General features: G+C 52.2%; 13 protein-coding genes across 13 annotated transcripts; 4 read left to right on the top strand and 9 right to left on the bottom strand.

Moving 5' to 3' along the window:
- Nucleotides 1-78: 78 nt before the first annotated feature.
- On the top strand, nt 79-1148 carry BDV14DRAFT_204142 (BTB/POZ domain-containing protein; the record flags this gene model as incomplete). The annotated part of the gene is made up of 4 exons (XM_073774464.1): nt 79-221; nt 309-450; nt 536-686; nt 745-1148. 4 exons carry the CDS (start codon nt 79-81, stop codon nt 1146-1148), a joined length of 840 nt encoding a protein of 279 aa, XP_073623954.1.
- Nucleotides 1149-1334: 186 nt separating this feature from the next.
- On the bottom strand, nt 1335-3677 carry BDV14DRAFT_133041 (F-box domain protein). The gene is made up of 3 exons (XM_073766173.1): nt 3372-3677; nt 2924-3292; nt 1335-2877 (listed from the first exon to the last, which is right to left on the bottom strand). The coding sequence occupies exons 2-3, from the start codon at nt 3235-3237 to the stop codon at nt 1521-1523; spliced, it is 1671 nt and encodes a 556-aa protein (XP_073623953.1). The 5' UTR covers nt 3238-3292; nt 3372-3677; the 3' UTR covers nt 1335-1520.
- Nucleotides 3678-3953: 276 nt separating this feature from the next.
- Nucleotides 3954-4870, top strand: BDV14DRAFT_133032 (GFA family protein). Its single transcript, XM_073766172.1, has 3 exons — nt 3954-4349; nt 4405-4657; nt 4711-4870. The coding sequence occupies exons 1-3, from the start codon at nt 4040-4042 to the stop codon at nt 4838-4840; spliced, it is 693 nt and encodes a 230-aa protein (XP_073623952.1). The 5' UTR covers nt 3954-4039; the 3' UTR covers nt 4841-4870.
- A 133-nt stretch (nt 4871-5003) lies between these two features.
- Nucleotides 5004-6023, top strand: BDV14DRAFT_181219 (YjbQ family protein). The gene is made up of 3 exons (XM_073770036.1): nt 5004-5053; nt 5199-5523; nt 5625-6023. Exons 2-3 carry the CDS (start codon nt 5248-5250, stop codon nt 5781-5783), a joined length of 435 nt encoding a protein of 144 aa, XP_073623951.1. The 5' UTR covers nt 5004-5053; nt 5199-5247; the 3' UTR covers nt 5784-6023.
- On the bottom strand, nt 6021-7046 carry BDV14DRAFT_181217 (zinc-finger domain-containing protein). The gene is made up of 3 exons (XM_073770035.1): nt 6586-7046; nt 6340-6507; nt 6021-6277 (listed from the first exon to the last, which is right to left on the bottom strand). Exons 1-3 carry the CDS (start codon nt 6925-6927, stop codon nt 6143-6145), a joined length of 645 nt encoding a protein of 214 aa, XP_073623950.1. The 5' UTR covers nt 6928-7046; the 3' UTR covers nt 6021-6142.
- Nucleotides 7047-7246: 200 nt separating this feature from the next.
- On the top strand, nt 7247-7976 carry BDV14DRAFT_204137 (uncharacterized protein; the record flags this gene model as incomplete). Its single annotated transcript, XM_073774463.1, has 3 exons — nt 7247-7315; nt 7368-7745; nt 7794-7976. The coding sequence occupies 3 exons, from the start codon at nt 7247-7249 to the stop codon at nt 7974-7976; spliced, it is 630 nt and encodes a 209-aa protein (XP_073623949.1).
- On the bottom strand, nt 7908-8988 carry BDV14DRAFT_133014 (uncharacterized protein). Its single transcript, XM_073766171.1, has 2 exons — nt 8564-8988; nt 7908-8470 (listed from the first exon to the last, which is right to left on the bottom strand). The coding sequence occupies exons 1-2, from the start codon at nt 8766-8768 to the stop codon at nt 8046-8048; spliced, it is 630 nt and encodes a 209-aa protein (XP_073623948.1). The 5' UTR covers nt 8769-8988; the 3' UTR covers nt 7908-8045.
- On the bottom strand, nt 8989-10300 carry BDV14DRAFT_133004 (putative dephospho-CoA kinase). The gene has a single exon (XM_073766170.1). It carries the CDS (start codon nt 10058-10060, stop codon nt 9209-9211), a length of 852 nt encoding a protein of 283 aa, XP_073623947.1. The 5' UTR covers nt 10061-10300; the 3' UTR covers nt 8989-9208.
- Nucleotides 10301-10348: 48 nt separating this feature from the next.
- BDV14DRAFT_181212 (DUF3431 domain-containing protein) lies at nt 10349-12045 on the bottom strand. Its single transcript, XM_073770034.1, has 3 exons — nt 11403-12045; nt 10907-11349; nt 10349-10855 (listed from the first exon to the last, which is right to left on the bottom strand). The coding sequence occupies exons 1-3, from the start codon at nt 11783-11785 to the stop codon at nt 10638-10640; spliced, it is 1044 nt and encodes a 347-aa protein (XP_073623946.1). The 5' UTR covers nt 11786-12045; the 3' UTR covers nt 10349-10637.
- A 109-nt stretch (nt 12046-12154) lies between these two features.
- On the bottom strand, nt 12155-12951 carry BDV14DRAFT_132970 (uncharacterized protein). Its single transcript, XM_073766169.1, has one exon. It carries the CDS (start codon nt 12696-12698, stop codon nt 12231-12233), a length of 468 nt encoding a protein of 155 aa, XP_073623945.1. The 5' UTR covers nt 12699-12951; the 3' UTR covers nt 12155-12230.
- An 836-nt stretch (nt 12952-13787) lies between these two features.
- BDV14DRAFT_181210 (uncharacterized protein) lies at nt 13788-14228 on the bottom strand. Its single transcript, XM_073770033.1, has 2 exons — nt 14207-14228; nt 13788-14151 (listed from the first exon to the last, which is right to left on the bottom strand). The coding sequence occupies exon 2, from the start codon at nt 14083-14085 to the stop codon at nt 13909-13911; it is 177 nt and encodes a 58-aa protein (XP_073623944.1). The 5' UTR covers nt 14086-14151; nt 14207-14228; the 3' UTR covers nt 13788-13908.
- Nucleotides 14229-15093: 865 nt separating this feature from the next.
- Nucleotides 15094-16178, bottom strand: BDV14DRAFT_204132 (lipase family protein; the record flags this gene model as incomplete). The annotated part of the gene is made up of 4 exons (XM_073774462.1): nt 15094-15393; nt 15475-15811; nt 15866-16031; nt 16079-16178. The coding sequence occupies 4 exons, from the start codon at nt 16176-16178 to the stop codon at nt 15094-15096; spliced, it is 903 nt and encodes a 300-aa protein (XP_073623943.1).
- Nucleotides 16179-18384: 2206 nt separating this feature from the next.
- BDV14DRAFT_181207 (uncharacterized protein) lies at nt 18385-19593 on the bottom strand. The gene has a single exon (XM_073770032.1). It carries the CDS (start codon nt 19566-19568, stop codon nt 18645-18647), a length of 924 nt encoding a protein of 307 aa, XP_073623942.1. The 5' UTR covers nt 19569-19593; the 3' UTR covers nt 18385-18644.
- Between the last annotated feature and the right edge of the window lie 780 nt (nt 19594-20373).

Raw genomic sequence — 20373 nt, 5'->3', positions numbered from 1 at the left:
TATCTTTCCACATCCCAGGCCAATCTCCGTTTCACTACGATCATTCCCACAACTTCCCATAGTTGAACTTTCCTCACCATGTCCTCAATCCAAGACTTCACAGACGAGATCCGCGCCCGCAGACGCCGAGATGTAGAACACCAAGCGCATCAGGCCCAGATAATCCATTTCAGCGGGAACATGGTTATGCGCAGGAAGGAGCTGGTGCATAATTTGACGCGGTGAGATACGCCCACTTAGCCTTTCTTTCCATCATACATAGAAATGTTTTGCAACACGGGTGACTGATTATGTATTCACCACTTCAGCCTCATCCTCGACCCTTGCTTCTCAGACCTCACTGATATGACTGTTGCCGCACGACACGTAGGGTTCAGATGCCACAAGGCAATTGTTTGTGCGCAGAGTAGGGTTATTCGCGAGGCTTGTCGGGAGGTTGGTGTTGGTGAGGTGCGCAACCCTACTTCTTGGTTTCCCCTTCCTCTTCACTTACAATAGGTATGCTAACTCTAACTGTCACTTGTTGTTCGTGCAGAGACCCTGCATAGTCAAAATCAAATGCCACCCGCTCGTTTTTCGCTGCGCGCTCGAGTATCTATATACATGCGACTATACGTTTTATCTGCGGTGGGACTTTCCGACGGGGTTTTTGGCGATGGGGCAAACTGTTGCTGTTGATCCTGTTGGTATGTTACCTACCCTTTTGACTTTGTCTCAGAATTTGTATTGATTGATGGCGTCCAGACCGTCTAGACTGTTGCGAACTCTCCCTACACCTGCAAGTGCACATCCTAGCGAACTGCCTGCGCATCCCGTCCCTGAAATACTTTACGCTCTGGCGCATTGCGCGCGTTCTGGAGCGCTCTTCATTCCCAACCGTCTTTCCGCGATTTGTGCGTGAAGTATATCGCACGATTCCGAGGCAGAACGCTCTTGTGAAGAGTATTCTCATTGACCACGCGGATAAGGTTATCTGTGGTCTACGGGGGAGGAATCACTATGATGGACGGTTCCCGAAGTACCTCTTCAATGAAGTGAGTGGGTTCTCGAGAGACTTTTTGGCCGGCAGGAGTGTTTTGAACATGCCGTTGGACGATTATTTGAATGAGTGGGATGGGAGGATTGCGACGAAGAGTTGGTATTGTTGATTTCGGAGTATTCAGGAGGTGGTTTAGGATTGTACGCTTATTTTAGACTTTTGGTTGGCCTGAGTTTTGTTATAGGGCGCGTATGGTGTTTTGGAGTCAATATCAATATATTCTTGCGTTGTGCCGGTTTGGCTTCGACAATATTGGTATCACTCTTTGACTATAGCATAACGTAACAGTAACAGTCTAACTCGGTGATTCTCATGCAGTAAGGTATTCATAGGCACTCAGCAATAATTGAACAAGATGATATATGCAAACTTCAACACCAACATAAGAAACCAGCCAACATGAATATCAATATCAATCACATCCACCATCCATCATCATCATCAACCCAAACCATCCCAACCCAACCAAATGAACCCAGAATCACCGCCACAAATCCCCGCGACTATCCCTCTTAAATCCTCCACTACTCATCGGCCTCCCCCCATTCCCACCATCATCAACAGGCACAGCCAAAAACCCACCGAATCCATTGCCCACAAGAACACTCTTCCTCGCATCCCCACCCCACCCCCTCCCCAACCCGGCACCATGGAAACTCACAGGGCGCGTCACACTATCTCTTCTCCCACCTGCAGTTGTCGGGCCGAGCGGTTCATACGGCGTGAAGTTCCACTCTAGCTCGTCGAGCCCCTTACTATACACGTTCAGAGGACGCGCCAATCCACCGCTCATGAATTGAGGCCCTGATTCGCCGCCCCCATATAAGCGCGGCGGAGGCGCGATGAGAAGGGCCTCGGGGAAGTCTGCGTCGCGGACGTAGAGGTCCGAAAGGCGGGGGAGGGAATTGGACATGAGTGTTGAGATGAGGTATGTGTAGTACCCTGCTGCTTTGGGAAGGACATTATACGAGCCTGGCTCGGAGGTGATTTCGTAGTGAAGGAGTGACAGGGTATTTGAGGAGAGAGGCGGGATTTTCTCGGGCGGGAAGGAGCGGGTTACTTCTTGGGTTATTGAGAGGGATTTTAATCGCGGTGCGGAGGAGAGGATCGTGTGGAGTGTTGAGGGGGGGAGGCCGGTGCTTGTTAGATTGAGTGAGGTGAGTGTTTGCTTGAGGGTTTGTGAGGAGAGGAGGGATGCCAGGCCGGTGTGTGTGATGTTTGGTGTGTTGGTTAGTGTGAGGCGGGATATGGCGGGGAAGGGCGGGAGGGATGATTGCGCGGTGTCGAGGGTGAAGAGGGTATCGTCGAGCGAGGGCATGCTGTCGATTGTGAGGTCGCGGAGGTGAGGGAAGGAGGAGAGCGAGTAGCGCAGGGTAGACGGTTCGATGTTGAGGTTTGACAATTCCAAAATCTCAAGGTTGCTCCAGAGGCCGGAGCCAGGTAACTGCGCGAAGGAGCCTTCTGACCCGGAGCGGTAGGCCATCCGGCGTAGGTCCGGACAGCGCGCCATGATCTCTTGTTTGAGGGTTAGGCATGATGGGTCGTCGCTGTAGATGCCTGAGGGGAGATCGACGTAGCGCAGGTTCGGGAGGACGGAGATGGTGCGTGCGATTTCGGCTTTGTTGGCTTCGCGGGTCATGTATGGCATGCGCAGGGAGAGGACTTGGGCGCCGAGATCGCGAGATAGACGGACAGTGCGCATGAAGAGGGACAGGCGCACTTGCGGCGGATCGATGGGGTCGGCATTGCGGTCGAAGCGCGAGCGGCGTTTGCGCTTGGCTGCGAGGATCTCTTCTAGCTCGCAGTAATGGACGGGGTCGATGCGGACGTGCGAGTATCTGCAAGGTCAGTATTGTGCCAGTGATTGAGGTAGGTAGGGCGTACAGCAAAGATCGCGCAACAGGGTACCATCGGCGACAGACTAGCGCGCAGTGCGCCAGGTCGCGCATGTCACAGAGCATGCAGCCATCCTCGGTCATGGACTCCTCCGATGTATCGTACGAACCGTCGACGGCATGAGGACAGACGAACGACAGGATCCGCGCAAGAACCGGAGGTGGCAGTTGTTTTGTGAGGTCCCCCAGCCATGAAGGCACTGGGGGAATGTCGTTGGATGTGCGGAGGTCGTTGTAGCTCACGGCGTTCCCCGCACGGCTCTGGCTTTTGGAGCGCCCGCGAAGTCGGCTCAGTAAACCCATTCTGGAGGCGGCATAGATCGGTTCGGAGAGGTGAAGACGATCGGGTTCGTAGCAGCTAGCAAACAGTTGCAGGGGCGTCAGAAATAGATAAGGAAATGAGGATGAGACTGAGATTAATGAGGCGGGGTGCCAACTAAGCGAGTCGTTCTGGAGCGCCGCCTATCTTTATATTCCTGCAATCCCAATTGTTCCAGGTCGGATTGGTGATGATCACGATCTTCACGGTGGCCAGGGCTCCAGCTGTAGTTCAGTATTGCCGGCTGATTCCGTTCAGGACTTCAGGGGTTACAGAAGAGAAATACTCTCCAACTGGCCGAGAGCTGAGAAAGCATCATTGGCCCCGATCTGCGCGCGCCGTATTTATAACCACGAATCATCGCTGCAACATCCAAGACAAGACAAAGAGGCGCCGTGTGCTCGTGCCAAGAACAATATCAACTGACGAGCCTGCAGCTGGCCGTTTCATCTGGCGCCGACTTTATTTTTGTCACTTGGAATGTGGACTGAATCGTGGTTTGAGGCTGATGCCCCCAAGGTCCGCACGTGCTCACTCTTTCTGTATCAGGACGACACTTCAACTTACTTCGACTTCAACTATAGCTTCACACAAAGCATTGCCAATAACCTAATCAGTAATTAATGAGGTTATTCACAGTTCTGGCACATTCCCACCCCTCCTATCATGGCACACCGTGACATCATGCTCCGGTCATCAGCAATCACATCTACACCACAAAAGCCCCGTTGACGACACTATGGCCGTCATTCAACTTGGTATATAACCTGATCGGCCCCCGTCTTTATGTTGTACAAACGAATTCTCTCAAGCTCTCCACGACCCCTAAACACCGTTCCTCACACTCGCTGCTCAGGACTCCATACAAAACACCTCAGCTACTCTCATCATCTATACAAACCCTCCAACATGTCCGGACCCGACAGAGACCCCGACTTCCACACTCGTCCGCCCTATCAGATCCGATCAGACAAGGACTTTGGGGATGTAAAATGGCGCGCAAGTTGCGACTGCGGTCGGGTTGAGTACAAGATCAACCGACAGAATCCACTCAACGCCAAATACTGCCACTGCCGCGGTTGTCAAGTGATGCATGGTACAAAAGCCTCCCTCAACTCATATTAGAAGTAGAGCTAATGCCGATTCTTCAGGTGCACCCTTCCAATGGTGCGGCATCTTCCACAAGGAAGACATCATGTTCAACAAAGGCGCAGAGGGCTTGACGTTCTACTCTTCTCAGAACAAGTCGAAGGAGTACCATATGCCAACGAAGGTGGCATGCTCATACTGTCGCAGCCCGATCATGGATGAGGGTCGGAATGTGTGTCTGATATTCCCTGAATTGATTGATTATGGTGCGTCGCGGTCTGATCATCAGACGTGGCGGGAGGCGTTTGCGCCAAAGTTTGTATACTCTGAATGAACAAGGGAAGTTACAATTCAGCTAACATCAACAGACTGCACATCTTCTACGGTAGTCGCTGCATGGACATTCCAGACGGAAAGCCCAAATGGACTGCCCTGGACGAGAAGAGCGACCTGCTTGATGATTATGGGAAGCCCAAGGATAAGGGCACCAAAATTTAAACTAGAAGCTCTGCTATACAATGAATGAACAGAATGCTGCGAAGCAAAATCAATTGGGCATGTAGCCCTCGTAGACAAATGCATCTATCGTCGTTGGTGAAGCAAGCCGCGGAATGACGTCGACCGATTTCCCCACCACGCTTTGATAATATCTGTACAGCTTCCTCCACAAACTTAACCTCACAACAATACAACCAACTCTACAGAAGACTCGTAAGTCTCTCCATAATTCAAATCACCTCCCAGTTACTACCACTCCTCCGATTCCTCACCCCAAACTTAACAACCAACACCTCACCTACCCCACCACAACCCCTCCAACAACCTCTGCTCAACAAGCTCTTAACACCCCTCACAGATCCCAATACCCCCCCCTTCAAAACCAATTACCCACCAAAACCGCAAAAATGCCCTGGTCCCAAAAAACATTCACCCTCCCCCCCAAATCGCGCGGCTCGTACCTGATAACCGATCACATTCTCTCCTCGGTCCCCGAAATCCGCGACTACAAGATCGGCATGCTGAACCTCTTCATCCAACATACATCCTGCGCGCTCTCGCTAAACGAGAACTGGGACGAGGATGTGCGCGAGGACATGAGTGATGCCCTTGATCGCATTGCGCCAGAGGATCGCAAGGGGAATCTTTATAGGCATTCTGCTGAGGGGTTGGATGATATGCCGGTGCGTTTTTCATTTACCGGGTCTTTTTGACTAGAACTGGCTAGTTTGGGGTGCGGTTTGGTTTAGGATGTGCTAATGTGGTTTAATTGTTTGTGGGTTAGGCACACATTAAATCCGCGCTCATTGGAGCCAGCGTCAATATCCCCATTTCGAATGGAAGGTTGGCGACGGGGACGTGGCAGGGGATTTGGTACTTAGAGTTTCGGGCTTCGAGGCACAGTAGGAAGGTTGTTGCTACGATTCAGGGAGAGAAGGAGTGACTTTCTAGTAGTAAGAATGGTGGGGTGGTGCAGAGGCTTTAGCTCTCTTGTCTTTAGTTGACAAGGAAGGAGAGTTTGTTGTGTAGATAGTTGAGCGAGTTGGTTGCTTGGTGGTTGCATTGGCATGTTGGTGTAGTGAGATATGAGATTTATATCGAATTGGGGGTAAAGAATCCCTAATGCAGCCGAGGCATTCTATGGCCTCTGTTAGATGGTAGACAGGTATACTGGACGGTCGACAACGTAAAGCTTTTCATAGTTCTAAAGGAACGAACAATAGTCTAACATTCATCGATTGATAAACTGTACAAGCCCAGCCAGGCAACATAAAAAACATGCAAACGCCAATCCAAATCACTCTACCGCTGCTCGTATCCGCCCTCGGCTCCAGCCACGCGCTGGGTCTCGTTCACCTCTGCGACATCGCCGGTCGGTTCGAGGGGGTAGCTGGAGGTGGGGAGGGAGGCGAGGTACTCGCGGTGGTGCTCGTGGGCCTGTAAACGTTAGTAATTGGTTCTAATATGCTGAGCTAAATGTAAAATGTAGGATGACGTACGAAGGGAAGACCACAGTAGCCGCAGGGAACAATCTCGGGCTTGTCGGTGTTGATGAAGATTCTAGGGTGGCCAAGGGGACCGCCGCCGCCGTCGCAGCTGACAATGCGCTTGTTCGTCCAGCGGACGGGCTGTTTGTGAATGAGTTCGATGGCGGCCATGGGTGTGGGCTAGATATGAGTTAGTTCAACCTGCATTCAATCTTCCCCCCCATTCCATCACTCCGCCTGCATCACAGATAAACGAACCTGAAGTTCCATGATAGTCTGCTCGAATCGTGGCCCGCTCATCGCATCCTCCCTCGACCGCTGGCTAGCAGCCCAAGTACCAGCCCGGTTAGGAGCCTGCAGTGTGCGCACACGCTCCGCAACATCAGGAGCCTCCTTCAACGCAGCATCCCACGATCCCATCGAGTCAACAGGCGTGGCATTGGTCTCGGAGACATTGGGCTTGGGTGTCCGTGGGGTAGGGTCGTTTGGCTGCATGTAGTTTTCGCCGGCGAGACGAGGGACGGTTGTCGAGTAGGCGGCGCGGGAGGCAACGCGTGGCGCGAGGGCCGCAATCCGGCTGCGGACTGTGGGGAGCAACATCTTTGCTGCAATTGAGTATGGCGGGTGTCCGGTGTGGTATGGCGGAGCAAGACCGTGACGGGGGTAGGTAGGCAGGTCTGTCGGAGCTGGAGGGATGAGGTTTGGAGGTTCGGTCCACGGGCCAATTATTTGCGGGAACGTTGATTCGACGATTGAGAGCGCTGATCGGTAGCACTGGGCGGTGGGTTTCTGCCGTCCTTGCGATTTTGCTAAACTTTTGTTTTCGAGCTCTTGCTCCGTTTCAATCTTTCTATATTTTCTCTTCAAATCTACTTTTTTAATATTCGACTGACAAGACTGCCGTCTCATATCTGCAATCATGCCAGCAAAATCAGGGGCGAAGCCTGAAAAGAACCACGGCATGTCTTCTAGACTGCTGACCATGAAGGTGCATACTCTCAAAAGTCAAACCTCGCCGATGCTTTAGTTAACACATACAGTTCATGCAACGAGCTGCTGCTAGTGCTGCCACGAAAGAAAACTCGCAACCCGCATCCGCCAGCGAATCCAGAGACTCCACTCCGCAAAAGCGCAGAAAATCTGGACTCGACGACACCCCAGCTACACCCACATCGGACTTAGAAGCGATCTCTGCAGCTATTGCCGAGGAAGAGGAGAAACGCAGAGATGCAATAACTCGACAGGCCGCGGAAGCTGGGGAGACAGAGTGGGTTCTTGATTTTGGGGGCGCAGATGCTGCGAGTCAGTATGCGCCGCAGCCACTTGTTCTCGCAGACAGCTCGCTAGATGCAGACGATGACGAGATGGATTGTGGAGGTCGACAGGTCTACGGAAACTTTAAGAAAAAGAACAAGAAGGTAGGTTTATGGTTTTTGTTATAATTGTTTGATGCTAAGAATGTCCAGCAATCGAGTGAAGGAGCCGAAGATAAGGACAAGGCGGCTGCCCAGGCAGCGAACCGCAAGAAACAACAGGAGGAAGTCGACGTAAATGACCTGGTCACCCTGTCTGGAGGTGGAAGGGGAGGACTCTCTAAACCCGGTGGTCACAGTAGCGGAAAGTCGCAAAAGAAACGAAAGCACAAATAAACGGTCATAACAATGAGCGACATTCGCAACATTCCATGCAATTGGCCTTCCTACACCCGCTTGCTGCGACTACCATTGCGGCTCTCCGGGTAATTCCCAGCCCTGGGGCGATTCGACATTGTTCATTATCGAAGATTCGGTCCTGGCGTCGCGCACGACAATGTCGCCCTTTCTGAAACGCACTTCCTCGACCATGACTCCCTTCCCGCAAACCGGCGTCGCGTTCCCATCTCGCCTGTATACGCGGATTCTGACCACATCCGATGCGGGAGGCTCGCGACTGGGACTGGGACTGCGACTAGACCTGCCAATCTCGGTCCGGATTTCGTTTGGTCTGTTTTTCGCCCTCAGGATTGTCGGTGATCGGCGATGGACATCATAGCTGAACGGAAACTCCTTCGTTGGGGCTTTCATTATGCCGCGAGGCCGGCTATAGCTCCGGTCGTACCCTGGTCTCGACTTCATGTGCGGTCCTTGCGTACTATATGAGCTAACTAATTGTTGTTAGCGTTGCCCACCGGTTGTATACCTGTCACGTACCTCTGGCTCTTCTGGTATTGATGTGATCATAATGGGCGGTACTTTACCTGGCCCGTATGCGCCTGCCTGTGCCTCGGCTTGTCCATATGCTTTCTGCCCGTCTGCTACCCCAGACTGTGGTCGAACCTGCATCGGAAGGGGTGCGCGAAAACCCGAAGACGGTGCATGGTGTGCTCTCGAACGGACAAGGCGCGGTTGCTCCGTTTGTATTCCTTCGACCATGAGATACGAACTGGAGCACGGGCAAAACATGTTGGACAACTTGACAGGCGAGATGGTGCAAGAACAAGTCAAGATACCGACAAGTCGCGCCTCGGCTCTCAACTTAAAGCTCAAAAGGAGCTCGAAGAAGCAATGACCACATTGTAAACAGAGTTAGCAAGCTTGGCCCCCGATCCGGATAGTGGATCCAAAATAGGAAGGTATTATTGAACCCAATTTATTCTATCGGTCCCTCAGATCAGCTCCTAGCTTAACGCCACCTGTCAGGCCTAAATGGCCATTCACGGATGTATACTCCGGATAGCACAAAAGGCAAATCATACCTATTGTGGTCCGCGTATTGAATGATCTATCCGATCCTTCTCCGACACCTCATAATCACCAAGGCAAGTCATATCGCAGTCAATATGCGACATCACATTGTTTATTCCGTAGATACTCCGTACCGAGATAGATAACGCAGATCCCGTCTACAACTTCGCCTTCCTCCCCTCCTCCATCCTCTCCCACCTTCTTTTAATCCCATAATTCACAGCCAAATTCCAAGCCGCAACACCCACCCCCAACGGCGGCGCCAAAAGCAACCACCAAGCCCACCACCGCGGACTTCCCCCCTGAATGTTCTTAACCGCACCCCGAACCTCCCTCTCCAACTCATCTCTATCCCCATCATTCCAAACGATAACACCCCGCCCGCTCTCCCTGCCCCGGAACTCAGCCTTCTCAACTTTCCCCTTCACATCGCCCTGGCTAAGGACTCTATTCTCTGCGTCTTCGGCGGAAAGATGTGGGTCGCGAGCTCTTAATCGCGCCATTTGCACGGAGGGGTCGCTGACGCCGACTACGACGACACACCCGCATATAAGATCCATCCCTGACTCGAAGAGGAGAGGTACATCTAGCACGACGGCCCAGTGCCCGCGTAGATAGTAGTATAGCAAGGCCTTATAAACCTCCCATCGCACAGCAGGATGCACGATCTTGTTGAGTATCATGCGATCGCGTTTCCTATCTTCAGATGTGCCGAAGACTCGTCTTCCGAGTGCTGGCCGATTCAGACCGCGCAGCGGTGTGCGCCCCGACGCATTCGCATTCGTACTGCTCGATGATGCGTCTGACGGCTCCGCGGAGAGAAGGAGGTCCGGCGTGCTCGGCCCAAAGTAGTTTACTATTGCTGCGTAGCCTGGTGTTCCCGGTTCCACGACCTTGCGGGCGAGATGGTCGGCGTCGATTATGGGGAGGGAGTAAGGTGGGGAGGAGAGGAGGGACGAGACGGTTGATTTGCCGGTTGCGATGGAGCCTGTTAGGCCGATTATGAGCATTTTGAGGGGTTGGATGTTGGGGTTGGGGTTCTGGTGTTGTGTGGAGGGGAAGTAGGAAGTTGGGGGGAGAGGTAGGGAGTGAAGAGGTAGAGGTAGAGGTGAGTTGAGAGTGTAGGGTGAAGCTAAGCTGGTGTGGACTACAGCGTAGGGACAGGACTAGGATGGAGATTGGGGATGCGGTGGATGACTTCTCCGGGGCCGAGGTTCCGCCACTTTTGCAGCTGTCAGGTGCTTGGAGCTTATCGGTTTGTGACGACATACTACACATCTCTTGAAAATATTATAGAATGACTTTCCTGATTCGATTTGGTTTTGATCTTTTTGACTCGGCAATATCGCGTTGTTAGATATACTAATAGTGTACAACATTGTCCAGCTCAACTTCCTCAGCACCACGCAGAGCTCGCACAAAGCGAGAGGTACGGCGATTCAGCGCCCGTTCTTGCCATGGGCGGATCGTCCCCGTCTGGCGCGTGGAGCGCTTGCTGGCTGAAGCCAGCTCTGTCCACTAGAGTGGAGAGTAGTCTGATTGATTCCAAATTCCAGATATTTCCCTTACCGCAGCGAACTGGTACTGTTATGACCCTGGATCCGGAAGCCCGCCGGCGCTAGGGTCTTGCTTCTGTCCATTCCAACCAACAAATGGCCAGCCTTTTGGAAGTGTCGAATATCGCGGGAGCTGATACCGATCGTTGCACGCGTCTACACTTGGACAGGTCAAATCGCACAGCCCAAAGACCTTACAGTAGCATTCTTCGGCCGAGGGGCAATGGATGGCATCCTTTCCAAAAATCACTGCAACGGTCAGCTAATTCTGGTCGATGGGTTGAGGCTCCGGAAACATACTGTGCCATGAATACTCCATTATCCGCCCGCTTAGATCATCAGTGAGATCTGTCTCTGACAACCATTTCCTAAACCGCACATAGTCGCTCTTTGGACGCTCGCGAATCTTCCAGCTTGTGACGCCGAATTGTGCGCAGCATGAAACGCCCACGACGTCCGGGATCTCGACGCCGGGGAAAAGCTGCATGAATCCGTTCTTAAAGTATTCACCGGCATGGACTGCCTCGCGGTGCGTATCACTAAGCGGGTGGATCTCTTCCGGGCATCCTAGAACCCAAACACAACGCAGGTTAACATAGCCCTGCTTTTCAAGGTATGGTAGCTGGAAGTTGCGCAGCATCGGGACGCCGTCGTAGTAGGGGTCGTCGTTGTGCCATTGGTACCGCTGGGAATGGATGAAGAGGATCGAGTCGGGGAGGTTATCGTAGTTATCAATGATGTAGCTAAGCGTGATCAAGTCAGCTCCACCCTCAAAATCAATAACTGAAGCACTCACGTCAGGTAAACCATTGACTCCCGCCCTTTGTTCTGCCTCACCGTCAACGCCGCCTTTTTATCATCCACCACATAGATATTCTTGTGCCAGTCCGGAAAGAACTTATGCAACCACGAGACATCGTCGTTTTTCATGCTAGCCACGACCATGCTTTTCCGAATGGGTGCTGACTCGTGCGCGGGCGTCGCCTGTCCTGAATGCGGATCTCGATTCGGGCCTCCGAGAGGTTCGGAATCGTATATCGTAGGGTCGGCATGTTTGTGCGGGGAGGTATTGGAGAAGAAAAGGAGGTATAGAGCGAAAATGATGAAGATGGTTAGAAAGATGGCTTTCTCGCGATTGCGTCGGCGCGGGCTGTTGACTCCGCTGAAAAGGAAGAACATGGCTGTCGCAGGGGAAACGAAGTCTCGGTCGCAGAATCGCGTCCGTATACTGCGCTTGAATGTCGTTGAGGGCGAGGTAGGAGCTGCGTTGTTTCGAGTAGCGTCAAGCTAAACCGACTGAGCAACCGATCATGGCTGCACAGCCGACCGGAAATCGTACCTCAGAAGCCGACGTCGCAGGTCGAGCAGCTGGATCCCCTGAGAGCCAGCAGGGTCGGATAAGAAAGGAAGCGACAGTGGGAGGTGAGGAAGACGGAGATGCGGAGTGGAAGATGGAGACAGTTGGCAGCGAAAAGTAGTTGGAAGTAGCTACGGCACGGGAGCACACCGCGGAGTTCCCGCTTCCCTTTCACCACTTACACCATTACAACAGAACAACACTCAAACAGACTACTATTCACTATCTAACCCAACAACCAAATCAACAGCTATTTTCCTGTTCCTCCTAGATGCTTGCTGTCTCCTTCGGCCCTTCGGGATCCTCCATCATTGCTGGTGCTTTAAAGATAATAGTCTTCTCGTCATCCCTCATGATGTCCCGGGTCATGACAACATGCGGATGGTGAGTAATGAGTACACGGTGCCCGTCAAGTCTGGCTTCGGTCCCTTCAATGTCGAGAGCGTGATCCCAGTCTGACTCCACGGTTTCGGATGTGTGGTGGAACTGAGGTTTCAGCTCGTTGAGAGTTCGAAACGTTATAGTCGGCTCCTGAAACATCATGGGAACGATAATGTCCGACATTTCTGCGAGAGCATAGCACAGCGTGCTTTCTCTTTCGGCGGTCTCTTCGGCGGGCTTCAAGAGGCATTGAAAGGTTTCGTCCGCTAGCAGCTGCTTGGCCAGAGCCTGGCACTTCACCCTGCGCAGAGCCTTCTGTGTTTTCCCAAACGACGCGGTTTGCGAATTGTACATCGCGTTCAGAGCCGAGCTGTCACGTTCCCCCAGATACGAGCATAGACACGGTTTTCTCCCCGAGTACCTCGTTTAATTGGTTGTGTGAGCGCTATGAGTTTTCAATTCCAGGGACATCTCGTACCTTCTTCAAACCGAGCTAAAAAGCGCTCCAAAACAGCACCATCGGGCGAGACATCATGCCAGGGTATGTTCTCGGCTTGGTCCTCGGCCCCGGTCGGCATGGCATCGACATACCAAAAAGGATGGTGGAAAAACCTTTCCACCACAGTCTTCATCAGGAAGGTGGCGGCAAGCGTCCTCATAATTCTTTCCTGTTGAAATGGGATTCAGGCAGGAGACAACGCTATCAAAATCCTCTTGCACGCAGTAGCCTTTCAAGCTTGCAACCAGCTTCTCCTACTGATCTTCAGCCAAAATCGCTGCTGCAGGTGGTAGGCCCAGTTGTTCGAGAATTGCCTGGCGAGATGATGTATAGCTTGCCATTCGTGTGACCATTCGCCCGGAAAGGCGTGAACCCATTCCGCAGCATCCTTCATGTATTGCTTTTCATCTATCAAATAGCCGAAGAAGTCGGCTACCACCTTGTGTCGTTCTTTCAACCATTTTATTTGTTCCTCGAGAGGGGCGGTTTCGTCGACTTTGCTCAGAAGGGCTTGCTCAGGTAATAAAAGGTTTCTCGGGTCGTGCTTGATTCCATTGTTGGGGAAAGCTTCTGGTTCCAACTCGCGCTTCTGGTCTGCCATTTCAGAGGGTGGCTTGGGTTTTGACGCGTCACGATTGCGTAGAGCGCGGCAGACTCTTTGTGTCTGCTGGAGGGTTGTCAGTGATACAGAGCTGTAAAGAGAATATGCGAATTGAGACCTTTTTCTGGACTCCGGTGGATTTTGATTTCGATTCGACTGCTGCCATGCTCCGAAGAACGAGACGGCGAGGTTTTATACGGGCACGCTGGCGGGTGGCCCTGATTTCGATTCGCAATGAGCCTGGTCCTTGCAAGAGCGAAAGTCAAACGGCGAGACATGGTCGTATTTATCGGATATGAAGGGCAGCCATTCGCTGGGTCATTTGTCCCCCCCCCCCCCCCTCAACCCCAATAGTCTTGACAAACATCTGCCCAATTCTTTGTTTGTACTGCCAACCGGCCTGGTCAATGCATGCATGGCTTATGAAGGGAGCTCGATACGATGAGCAGTGATCATTCATTGGCCTACACAGCGGGAACCCGCTGCGGATTTGTGACGAAGCTCAACACCGTAAGACCGACAGAGGCGCAGCTCCCCGGGCAGTCAGAGCAACTCTTAAACGAGTTCCCTCCCCCAGCCGTATTCCCTGTCGACATTGTGTCTTTCGCAGAAGTCCCGTTGTTACGGGCTTTGAAGCACATCTCCGGTCATCGTGGCAGCCCAGAAGCCCATCATCATTGCCATCGATTTTGGCACAACTGCGACAGGTTAGTGCCCGATTTACCCCGTCTGTTCAGTTGCTGATGGTCTTTTGTCTTCTAGGCGTTGCAGTCAGTGTGCCTCGTTCGCATGGCGACCGATATCCCCAACCTCGCATCTTCAAGAACTGACCCGGAAGGAGTGGAGAAGGCAAGGTGCCATCCACTATTGCGGCCACCGACGACAATTTGAGCCACGGCCTTAGGGAAGGTGATCCTTATGTGTGGGGGTTCAAAGTGCACCCCGGTATGCTGGCGTATAGCTGGTTTAAGCTCTTGTTAGACCAGAACGCACCCCTCACCAACCATGATGATGCCAAATTCGTTGCTTCTTGATGACAGTCTCGGAATATTTCGCCACCTGGCGGTTCCGGCGGAGCTTGTTACGGCAGAGTATGTTCGTCAGATCTGGAATTACATTCCCACGATCCTCAACATCCCTGCGGAAGCTTGTCCGCCGCTGAGCATAGTCCGTGTTTTGAAAAAGAAGTCAAAGCTAATGTTATTTAGACGACTGGCGGTCGTGCGAGGAGCTGCGCTGCGTGGCATGCAAGGCTGACGGCACAGCACTCATTGACGGCAGCTGAGTGGCAGCTGCTCGTGTGCATCTGGCGTTGTTGTGCGTTGTTGCATGGTCAACCTAAACTCCCTAGACTTGATTAGCATTTATGAGCCTACCCTTGTCACTCATTCACTCTTTGTTGGCTTATTTACTTTGATTTGTCTCCTTTCCAGTCTTTGCCTTCTGCTCCTGATAATAGCGTAAGCCGACCAACTGCCAACGCCCCTCAGCAGTGCGTCTGCCCTGTAGACTGCGAGAGCCTGAAAATTTCGTACAGGTCAGTTAGTCAGCGCCGTGATACAAACAATACTGACGTTCCTAAGCACAGTTACGTTGCCCGAGACCTCAAACTGCCTTTGTTATTCGAATGATCCATTGTACACAAATGCCTACTGACAAGCAGTGATATCAAAGAAATAGAACAAATGCGGAGAAATCAGCTGCAGTGCCTCGCCCGCATTCCCATCCCTCGACCCAACTCCCTCAACAACCTGGATATCCGCCGTGGTGGGCGTCACATCAGTGTCGCTCGTAATCCAGTACTCCGGGCTGAAATGGCTAAAGTCAAACGCCATAGGCGGGAGTCTAGGAACGATATCATTCGTGTGCGTGACGCGGTAATTGGACCCTTGGTCCGTGATGTACTGCGCCAGCGCTTCATTGCCGACTCGGGGGCTGCCATAGGGGTACTACATGGACATTCATCCATATCATCAGCACAAACCTTTCCCATTCCATTCCAGTGAAAAGAAGGCGGGGAAAGGACTCACCAGCTCAATAGCATACCCCGCATTCCGCAACTGCGCGGCCCCCAGCGTCGCCAACGCACCCCCAAAGCTGTGCCCCGTAAACACAATCGTGTAATCGGGGTACGTTGCCAGCGCGGCCTCCAACCCCGAAGTCAGACTGGCCGCAACAACATTCCACGCCTTCCAGAACCCGCCGTGGGCTTCGCAACCTGCACAGAGGTCGTCGACGGCCTCGAGCCCGAAATCGAGATTCGCGACCCAGGTGTCGATTGTGCGGCTTCCGCGGAAGGAGAGGACGAGGAGTTGGTTTGTTGTGTCTGCTGCTAGGAAGCCGGCTACGTCGCCGTATTCGTTTTCTCTGCGTTTAGTTTGTTAGTTTGCCTTTCTTTTTGGGGGGACTAGGTGGACGCACTCGTAGAACTCGGCGAGTGTGGTTGTGTCGGCGGCTTCGACGATAGGGCAGTTACCTTCTGCGCAGGCGACTGCGTCGCCGACGGAGTCTATGTTGGGGGTGCAGTATGAGGCGGCGGCGTATTGCGCGTAGAGGGTTAGTGTGTCGAGTTCCTCTGTTGAGACATCTGTGATCATTAGCCGTGACTCGGTATTCCTATACAAATTGACATACCACGACGAGTGAGTGGTGCAGTCACAGGCACACCCGCAGGCGCAGCAGCACCCACCCCAACAAGGGCACCGACAACGGCAGCGTATTTCAAAAGAACCATATTGTTAAGGGTCTTATCCAAAGTATACATATGTACAAGAAAGACAGACGAAGGATAGCTGGGATCATGCGGCGCAGCAGAGACACGACACAGACACAGCGCAGCAGAGCACAAGCACGTTCACGGTCACGGTCACACTGCCAGGTACAGACTGATCTTCAGGAACAAACGCTCCTTATATACCCTTCTCCCCTCTCCACACTCCATTCTCGAGTCATGAGACAGGAGCGAAAGCGAAACGGGAGACGAGACAAGAGTCCACCAAGCAAACCTGCAGCATTCCTCGCGATCTAAGGAATGCTACGGCCGTAGCTACGCCTACCCCGCCGGAGAAGAGCGAAAAGTATCTAGTCAAAGAGTATTATCACTGAAGATCAGCAAAGTAGTCTACTCTAGTCTAAACTACGCGCGCGATACAACCTCACTCCTCGACTCAAAGTGCCAGCCTCAACCCCGCCCTAGAAGTAAATTCTGATGACAAGAAGCAAATCTATGCCCGCGGACCAGTCACCAGTCACCTGCCTGCAGCTTGCATCGACGATCATCCCGGTTTCAGAAGCATCCCCGTGTATGGTGACTGTGACGAAGGACGGTGTAGTGTATACCCCGTGGCCATGCAGTGGCCTTTGCGTGCTGGGCGGCGCTAATTAGAGGAGTTTGGCTGGGCAGCCCTGCCCTACCTTGTCTACTCTACCTGTTTGTCCAAAGTGAATTCCGAGTCTCCGATGGAGATGGGGATGGGCGAGTCGTCCTACGGTAACAACAAAGAAGAAAAAGAAGAGATGGATAACGGCTGTGCATGCATATTCTGCACAGGATAGAGGGAGGTAGGCGCGGGGCAGATCCTATACAAAGTTAACAACCAAACTAACCCGGCAGAGCACGGCTACGTCTGGGTAGATAGGCCATAAACCAAGCTAAGGATTCTGCACACGGCAGAGAACGCAAGTGCCGTGTTACCAGTTCCAGTTCAGTTCCATATTTGCTTCCCCGCATTAGCAGCCTGCTCTTGAAGAATCTCAGACCAATGAACCACTTAGATCGGCAGTGCTGGGCGTGCACTGGTGCCAAGGGCTCTCTAGGCGCCGACTGGGCTGTCTTGACTCTTGGCCCCTTCGAATGAGCTATTGAGCTACTGGGCTTACCTAGGTAGGGCCGGACAATTGTTATCTCCACTATATCTAGTCTAATAGCGACTAAGTCATCCTGCACGGCACGAAGTAACGTTGGAGAGGGGTTCCTGGCGGAGAGAATTCAGCGTACTAACCACCTATATTTTGACCACGTTCTAACATGACTTTGAGTCTCTTTCTAAAATCGGGATAATAGTTTATTTGAGAGGGGTCAGAGTGGAGTCGGGCGTTCATTCAGTTCGGTGGTTGCCCTACTCCAAGCTATGTTCCTTTGTTAACCTCCGTACCCTTAACCTTACTTATGCTATGCATCGCCATCACCTACCGACCTGCATGACTCGACCTGAGTGCCATTCTAGAACAATCCTATTCTCGAATCCGCTGCAATTCAGGTGCAGGTGCAACCCAAATATCTTCCCGCGTCGTACAGTCACAATCACAATCCTCAGGTTGAGCGGGCGTGACCGGTCACTTGCCCTACTGGGATTGCGGTAACGGCGGAATATCCAGCCAAGAAGCGTACCTAGAAGACATAGTAGGAAGGTAGCGCATGAGCCACCTGGTGCCCGGTCCGGGCGTTGTATTCCTTGGCCTTGCCCTGTTCGATTCTAATTCTTGATCCTTGGTTTCTGCACTGACCAGGCGCTTGCTTACTTGTCGCTCTAAAGTAACCCTGCGCCCAATCGTATTGCGAAGCACTCAGCCTCTCTCTCCCTCTATTGCGCTTTCGGGGGATCCGTGTTCTGAGTGCTCCTTGCTGAAAGTAAGTGTTGTCTTGATACTACGGGTGTAGCGGTAGTTGCCCTAACGCTCTCTACTTTACTCTGCAGTCCAAGTCCCACTTCTACTTCGAAAGGGCAGTCTCGTACTGCATTTACTCGGCAGTTCATTGCATGTATTTATCTACTTTTGAACCAATCGTGTCTCTCCTATTGACCATGTTCCTACCTCCAAAGGTAGTCCACGACTTTAGTAATGAACTACTATACTTGATACACTGTTGATTGGTGCCTCGTATTCGTTCATGCAAGGCACGCCCGTCCACATAGCATAAGCGCCATAGAACCAGCAATCGCCTGAACAACCCGCAGCCACCACCCTGGTCATGTACCCTAATAACGACTGTATTCGACAATAAACAGGACTAATTATTACTCGCAGCAACAAGTTTTACAGTTTTACAGGATTGCCCCAAATTCTAACTAGTTTGGGAAGCAGCAAGGGCTGAAAAGTCAATCCGGAAGGTCTGCCCGGTCATGACGCGCCAGGTCAAATCCATGCTTGCATAAGAGAAAGGGAGGCTGCTTCACCTAAGCTGCTGAAACCCTTGATCTCAAGACTCCATCTCACCACTATCAGGAGCGATGCGTTCCCCATCATACTCAACAGGCGTGCGGACAATCGCAAGGCCTCTGTCCATCTCCGACGTGTAAGTAACCAGATTCTTCGACCCATACTCAATCCCCCATCCATCAATATAAAGCACAGACTCTGAATTAAATCTATACTTATACAAATCACAGAGCGCCCTATCCTCACTCGCATACGGATACTGCCAGAGCTGGTCCAGATCAAGCCTGAAACACCCATCATGGAACGGGCCTTCGTCGTAATCCTCGGCTAAAGCATTGTGCTCCATGTCCAGGATATTCACATACCCCATGACCTTATTATCGGTGTCACCACCGGGGACGGGGTTCCCGCAATGCAGAATCGACCGCAGACATTGCTCGTCGATCATCAGGCAGAATTCGAAGCGCGGTATCCCGAATGCCTCTCCCTCGTCTATGTCAATCTGGCACTCCTCCACCACCCACTTCTGGTGACGCTTCAGGACGGTCTCGACGCTGGCGCCGTTAAAGGTGGATATATCGTCAATGATGACGTTGCGGAGCCCCTCGCGCACAAGTCGTATTGCTTCATTCCCTGGGCTTGGGAGGCAGCAGTCAAAATGGCGATTCAGTTTCGCGATTCCCTCGGCCCAATCCTCCTCCGAGGCGTATGTTGTTCGATATATAACGAAGCCCCAGGGCCAGGAACGGTCTGAAAAAGCACGCCGGCTGAGGAATCCATGTGCTACGGGGGGATTATTGCCTTCACCCCACCAGGGTTTCTGCTTGAAGCGGTGATACCGTGCCTCGAGTGACTCGTCGGGTGGAAAGTCGGGTGAGGACCAGGGGGTTGTCCATGACTCGTGCTGGAATAGTGAGCGTGATTGGCTGTTTGGTGGAGCGGAAGATGAAGTATCAAGGGACATCTTTGCTGAACGTGGATGGGTGGTGAGAGCGGCACTAGGTAAGCTGAAATTTATGTTGCTGCGGACAAGTGGCCTTGCCATGCTATGACTCAGAGTTCACTTTGCCTATATTACAGCAGGTCCGTGGAATTGTAGTCAGGCTTGGCCCTGCAAGTTAGTCATTGCCCAGAGTTAACATTGGGAGCGCAAAACATATACCTACCCTGCAAACCTCTAGCACTGAGTCATATTCTGATCCGGTTAAAACTCTCAATACATTGTCTCCCACGTCCAGACAAGGAACAAATTTCTCGTCCGTCCAAATCTAGCGATCAGTGAGTGTTTGCGGAGGTGTTGTACGCTAAAGCATCACAGCAACAAGCTAAGCACTAGCGCCTATTGTAACGTCCCAAGTTGTAGCTACCTAGCTGTCCATGGTGTCATTAAACCACTGGCACTTTCCAGGCTTAAGCTTATCCATTGTGACCGTCGCAGCAGTATTTGCGCAGGGTTATGTGCAGGTTGGAATGGCCGCCTGGATAGCATAGCAGGACACTTCACTACAACCATGCCCTACTACATACAATGAACTAAGTAATCACTGCATGCTAGGTCGCAGCAAAGACAAGAACATACAACACCTGGGATTTGCATATTGGCACTTACCATGCTATGCAACCACCCACGAGACGTGAGAGGCAAGAGTGACCCTAAGTCTAAATTGAATATCATGTAACGTATTTCACCAGTCATCCGACCGCCACCAGTCATCCGACCGCCCCCTCAAAAGTCGACGCGTTTTCGACACGTCTCTTTTTAACCAACC

The sequence above is a fragment of the Aspergillus stella-maris genome, assembly GCF_047715825.1.
Source record: "Aspergillus stella-maris strain CBS 113639 unplaced genomic scaffold BDV14scaffold_70, whole genome shotgun sequence".
NCBI lineage: Eukaryota > Fungi > Ascomycota > Eurotiomycetes > Eurotiales > Aspergillaceae > Aspergillus > Aspergillus stella-maris.
This window is presented reverse-complemented; position numbering and strand designations above follow the sequence as displayed.

Excerpts from the sequence above, each read along its gene's own strand:
- BDV14DRAFT_132970 (XM_073766169.1), bottom strand. The coding sequence starts at position 12,698 with ATGTACAATTCGCAAACCGCGTCGTTTGGGAAAACACAGAAGGCTCTG.
- BDV14DRAFT_181210 (XM_073770033.1), bottom strand. The coding sequence starts at position 14,085 with ATGTGCTTCAAAGCCCGTAACAACGGGACTTCTGCGAAAGACACAATG.
- BDV14DRAFT_133032 (XM_073766172.1), top strand. The coding sequence starts at position 4,040 with ATGTTGTACAAACGAATTCTCTCAAGCTCTCCACGACCCCTAAACACC. Across the intron at positions 4,350-4,404 it reads CGGTTGTCAAGTGATGCATG|GTGCACCCTTCCAATGGTGC; the intron begins GTACAAAAGCCT and ends CCGATTCTTCAG. Across the intron at positions 4,658-4,710 it reads CGGGAGGCGTTTGCGCCAAA|ACTGCACATCTTCTACGGTA; the intron begins GTTTGTATACTC and ends TAACATCAACAG.
- BDV14DRAFT_133041 (XM_073766173.1), bottom strand. The coding sequence starts at position 3,237 with ATGGGTTTACTGAGCCGACTTCGCGGGCGCTCCAAAAGCCAGAGCCGT. Across the intron at positions 2,878-2,923 it reads CCTGTTGCGCGATCTTTGCT|ATACTCGCACGTCCGCATCG; the intron begins GTACGCCCTACC and ends CTGACCTTGCAG.
- BDV14DRAFT_181217 (XM_073770035.1), bottom strand. The coding sequence starts at position 6,927 with ATGTTGCTCCCCACAGTCCGCAGCCGGATTGCGGCCCTCGCGCCACGC. Across the intron at positions 6,508-6,585 it reads AGACTATCATGGAACTTCAG|CCCACACCCATGGCCGCCAT; the intron begins GTTCGTTTATCT and ends ACTCATATCTAG. Across the intron at positions 6,278-6,339 it reads GCTACTGTGGTCTTCCCTTC|GCCCACGAGCACCACCGCGA; the intron begins GTACGTCATCCT and ends TAACGTTTACAG.
- BDV14DRAFT_181219 (XM_073770036.1), top strand. The coding sequence starts at position 5,248 with ATGCCCTGGTCCCAAAAAACATTCACCCTCCCCCCCAAATCGCGCGGC. Across the intron at positions 5,524-5,624 it reads AGGGGTTGGATGATATGCCG|GCACACATTAAATCCGCGCT; the intron begins GTGCGTTTTTCA and ends TTTGTGGGTTAG.
- BDV14DRAFT_181207 (XM_073770032.1), bottom strand. The coding sequence starts at position 19,568 with ATGTCCCTTGATACTTCATCTTCCGCTCCACCAAACAGCCAATCACGC.
- BDV14DRAFT_181212 (XM_073770034.1), bottom strand. The coding sequence starts at position 11,785 with ATGTTCTTCCTTTTCAGCGGAGTCAACAGCCCGCGCCGACGCAATCGC. Across the intron at positions 11,350-11,402 it reads GAGTCAATGGTTTACCTGAC|CTACATCATTGATAACTACG; the intron begins GTGAGTGCTTCA and ends GATCACGCTTAG. Across the intron at positions 10,856-10,906 it reads AATGGAGTATTCATGGCACA|TGATTTTTGGAAAGGATGCC; the intron begins GTATGTTTCCGG and ends TGACCGTTGCAG.
- BDV14DRAFT_133004 (XM_073766170.1), bottom strand. The coding sequence starts at position 10,060 with ATGCTCATAATCGGCCTAACAGGCTCCATCGCAACCGGCAAATCAACC.
- BDV14DRAFT_133014 (XM_073766171.1), bottom strand. The coding sequence starts at position 8,768 with ATGTTTTGCCCGTGCTCCAGTTCGTATCTCATGGTCGAAGGAATACAA. Across the intron at positions 8,471-8,563 it reads GGCAGGCGCATACGGGCCAG|TTAGCTCATATAGTACGCAA; the intron begins GTAAAGTACCGC and ends AACAACAATTAG.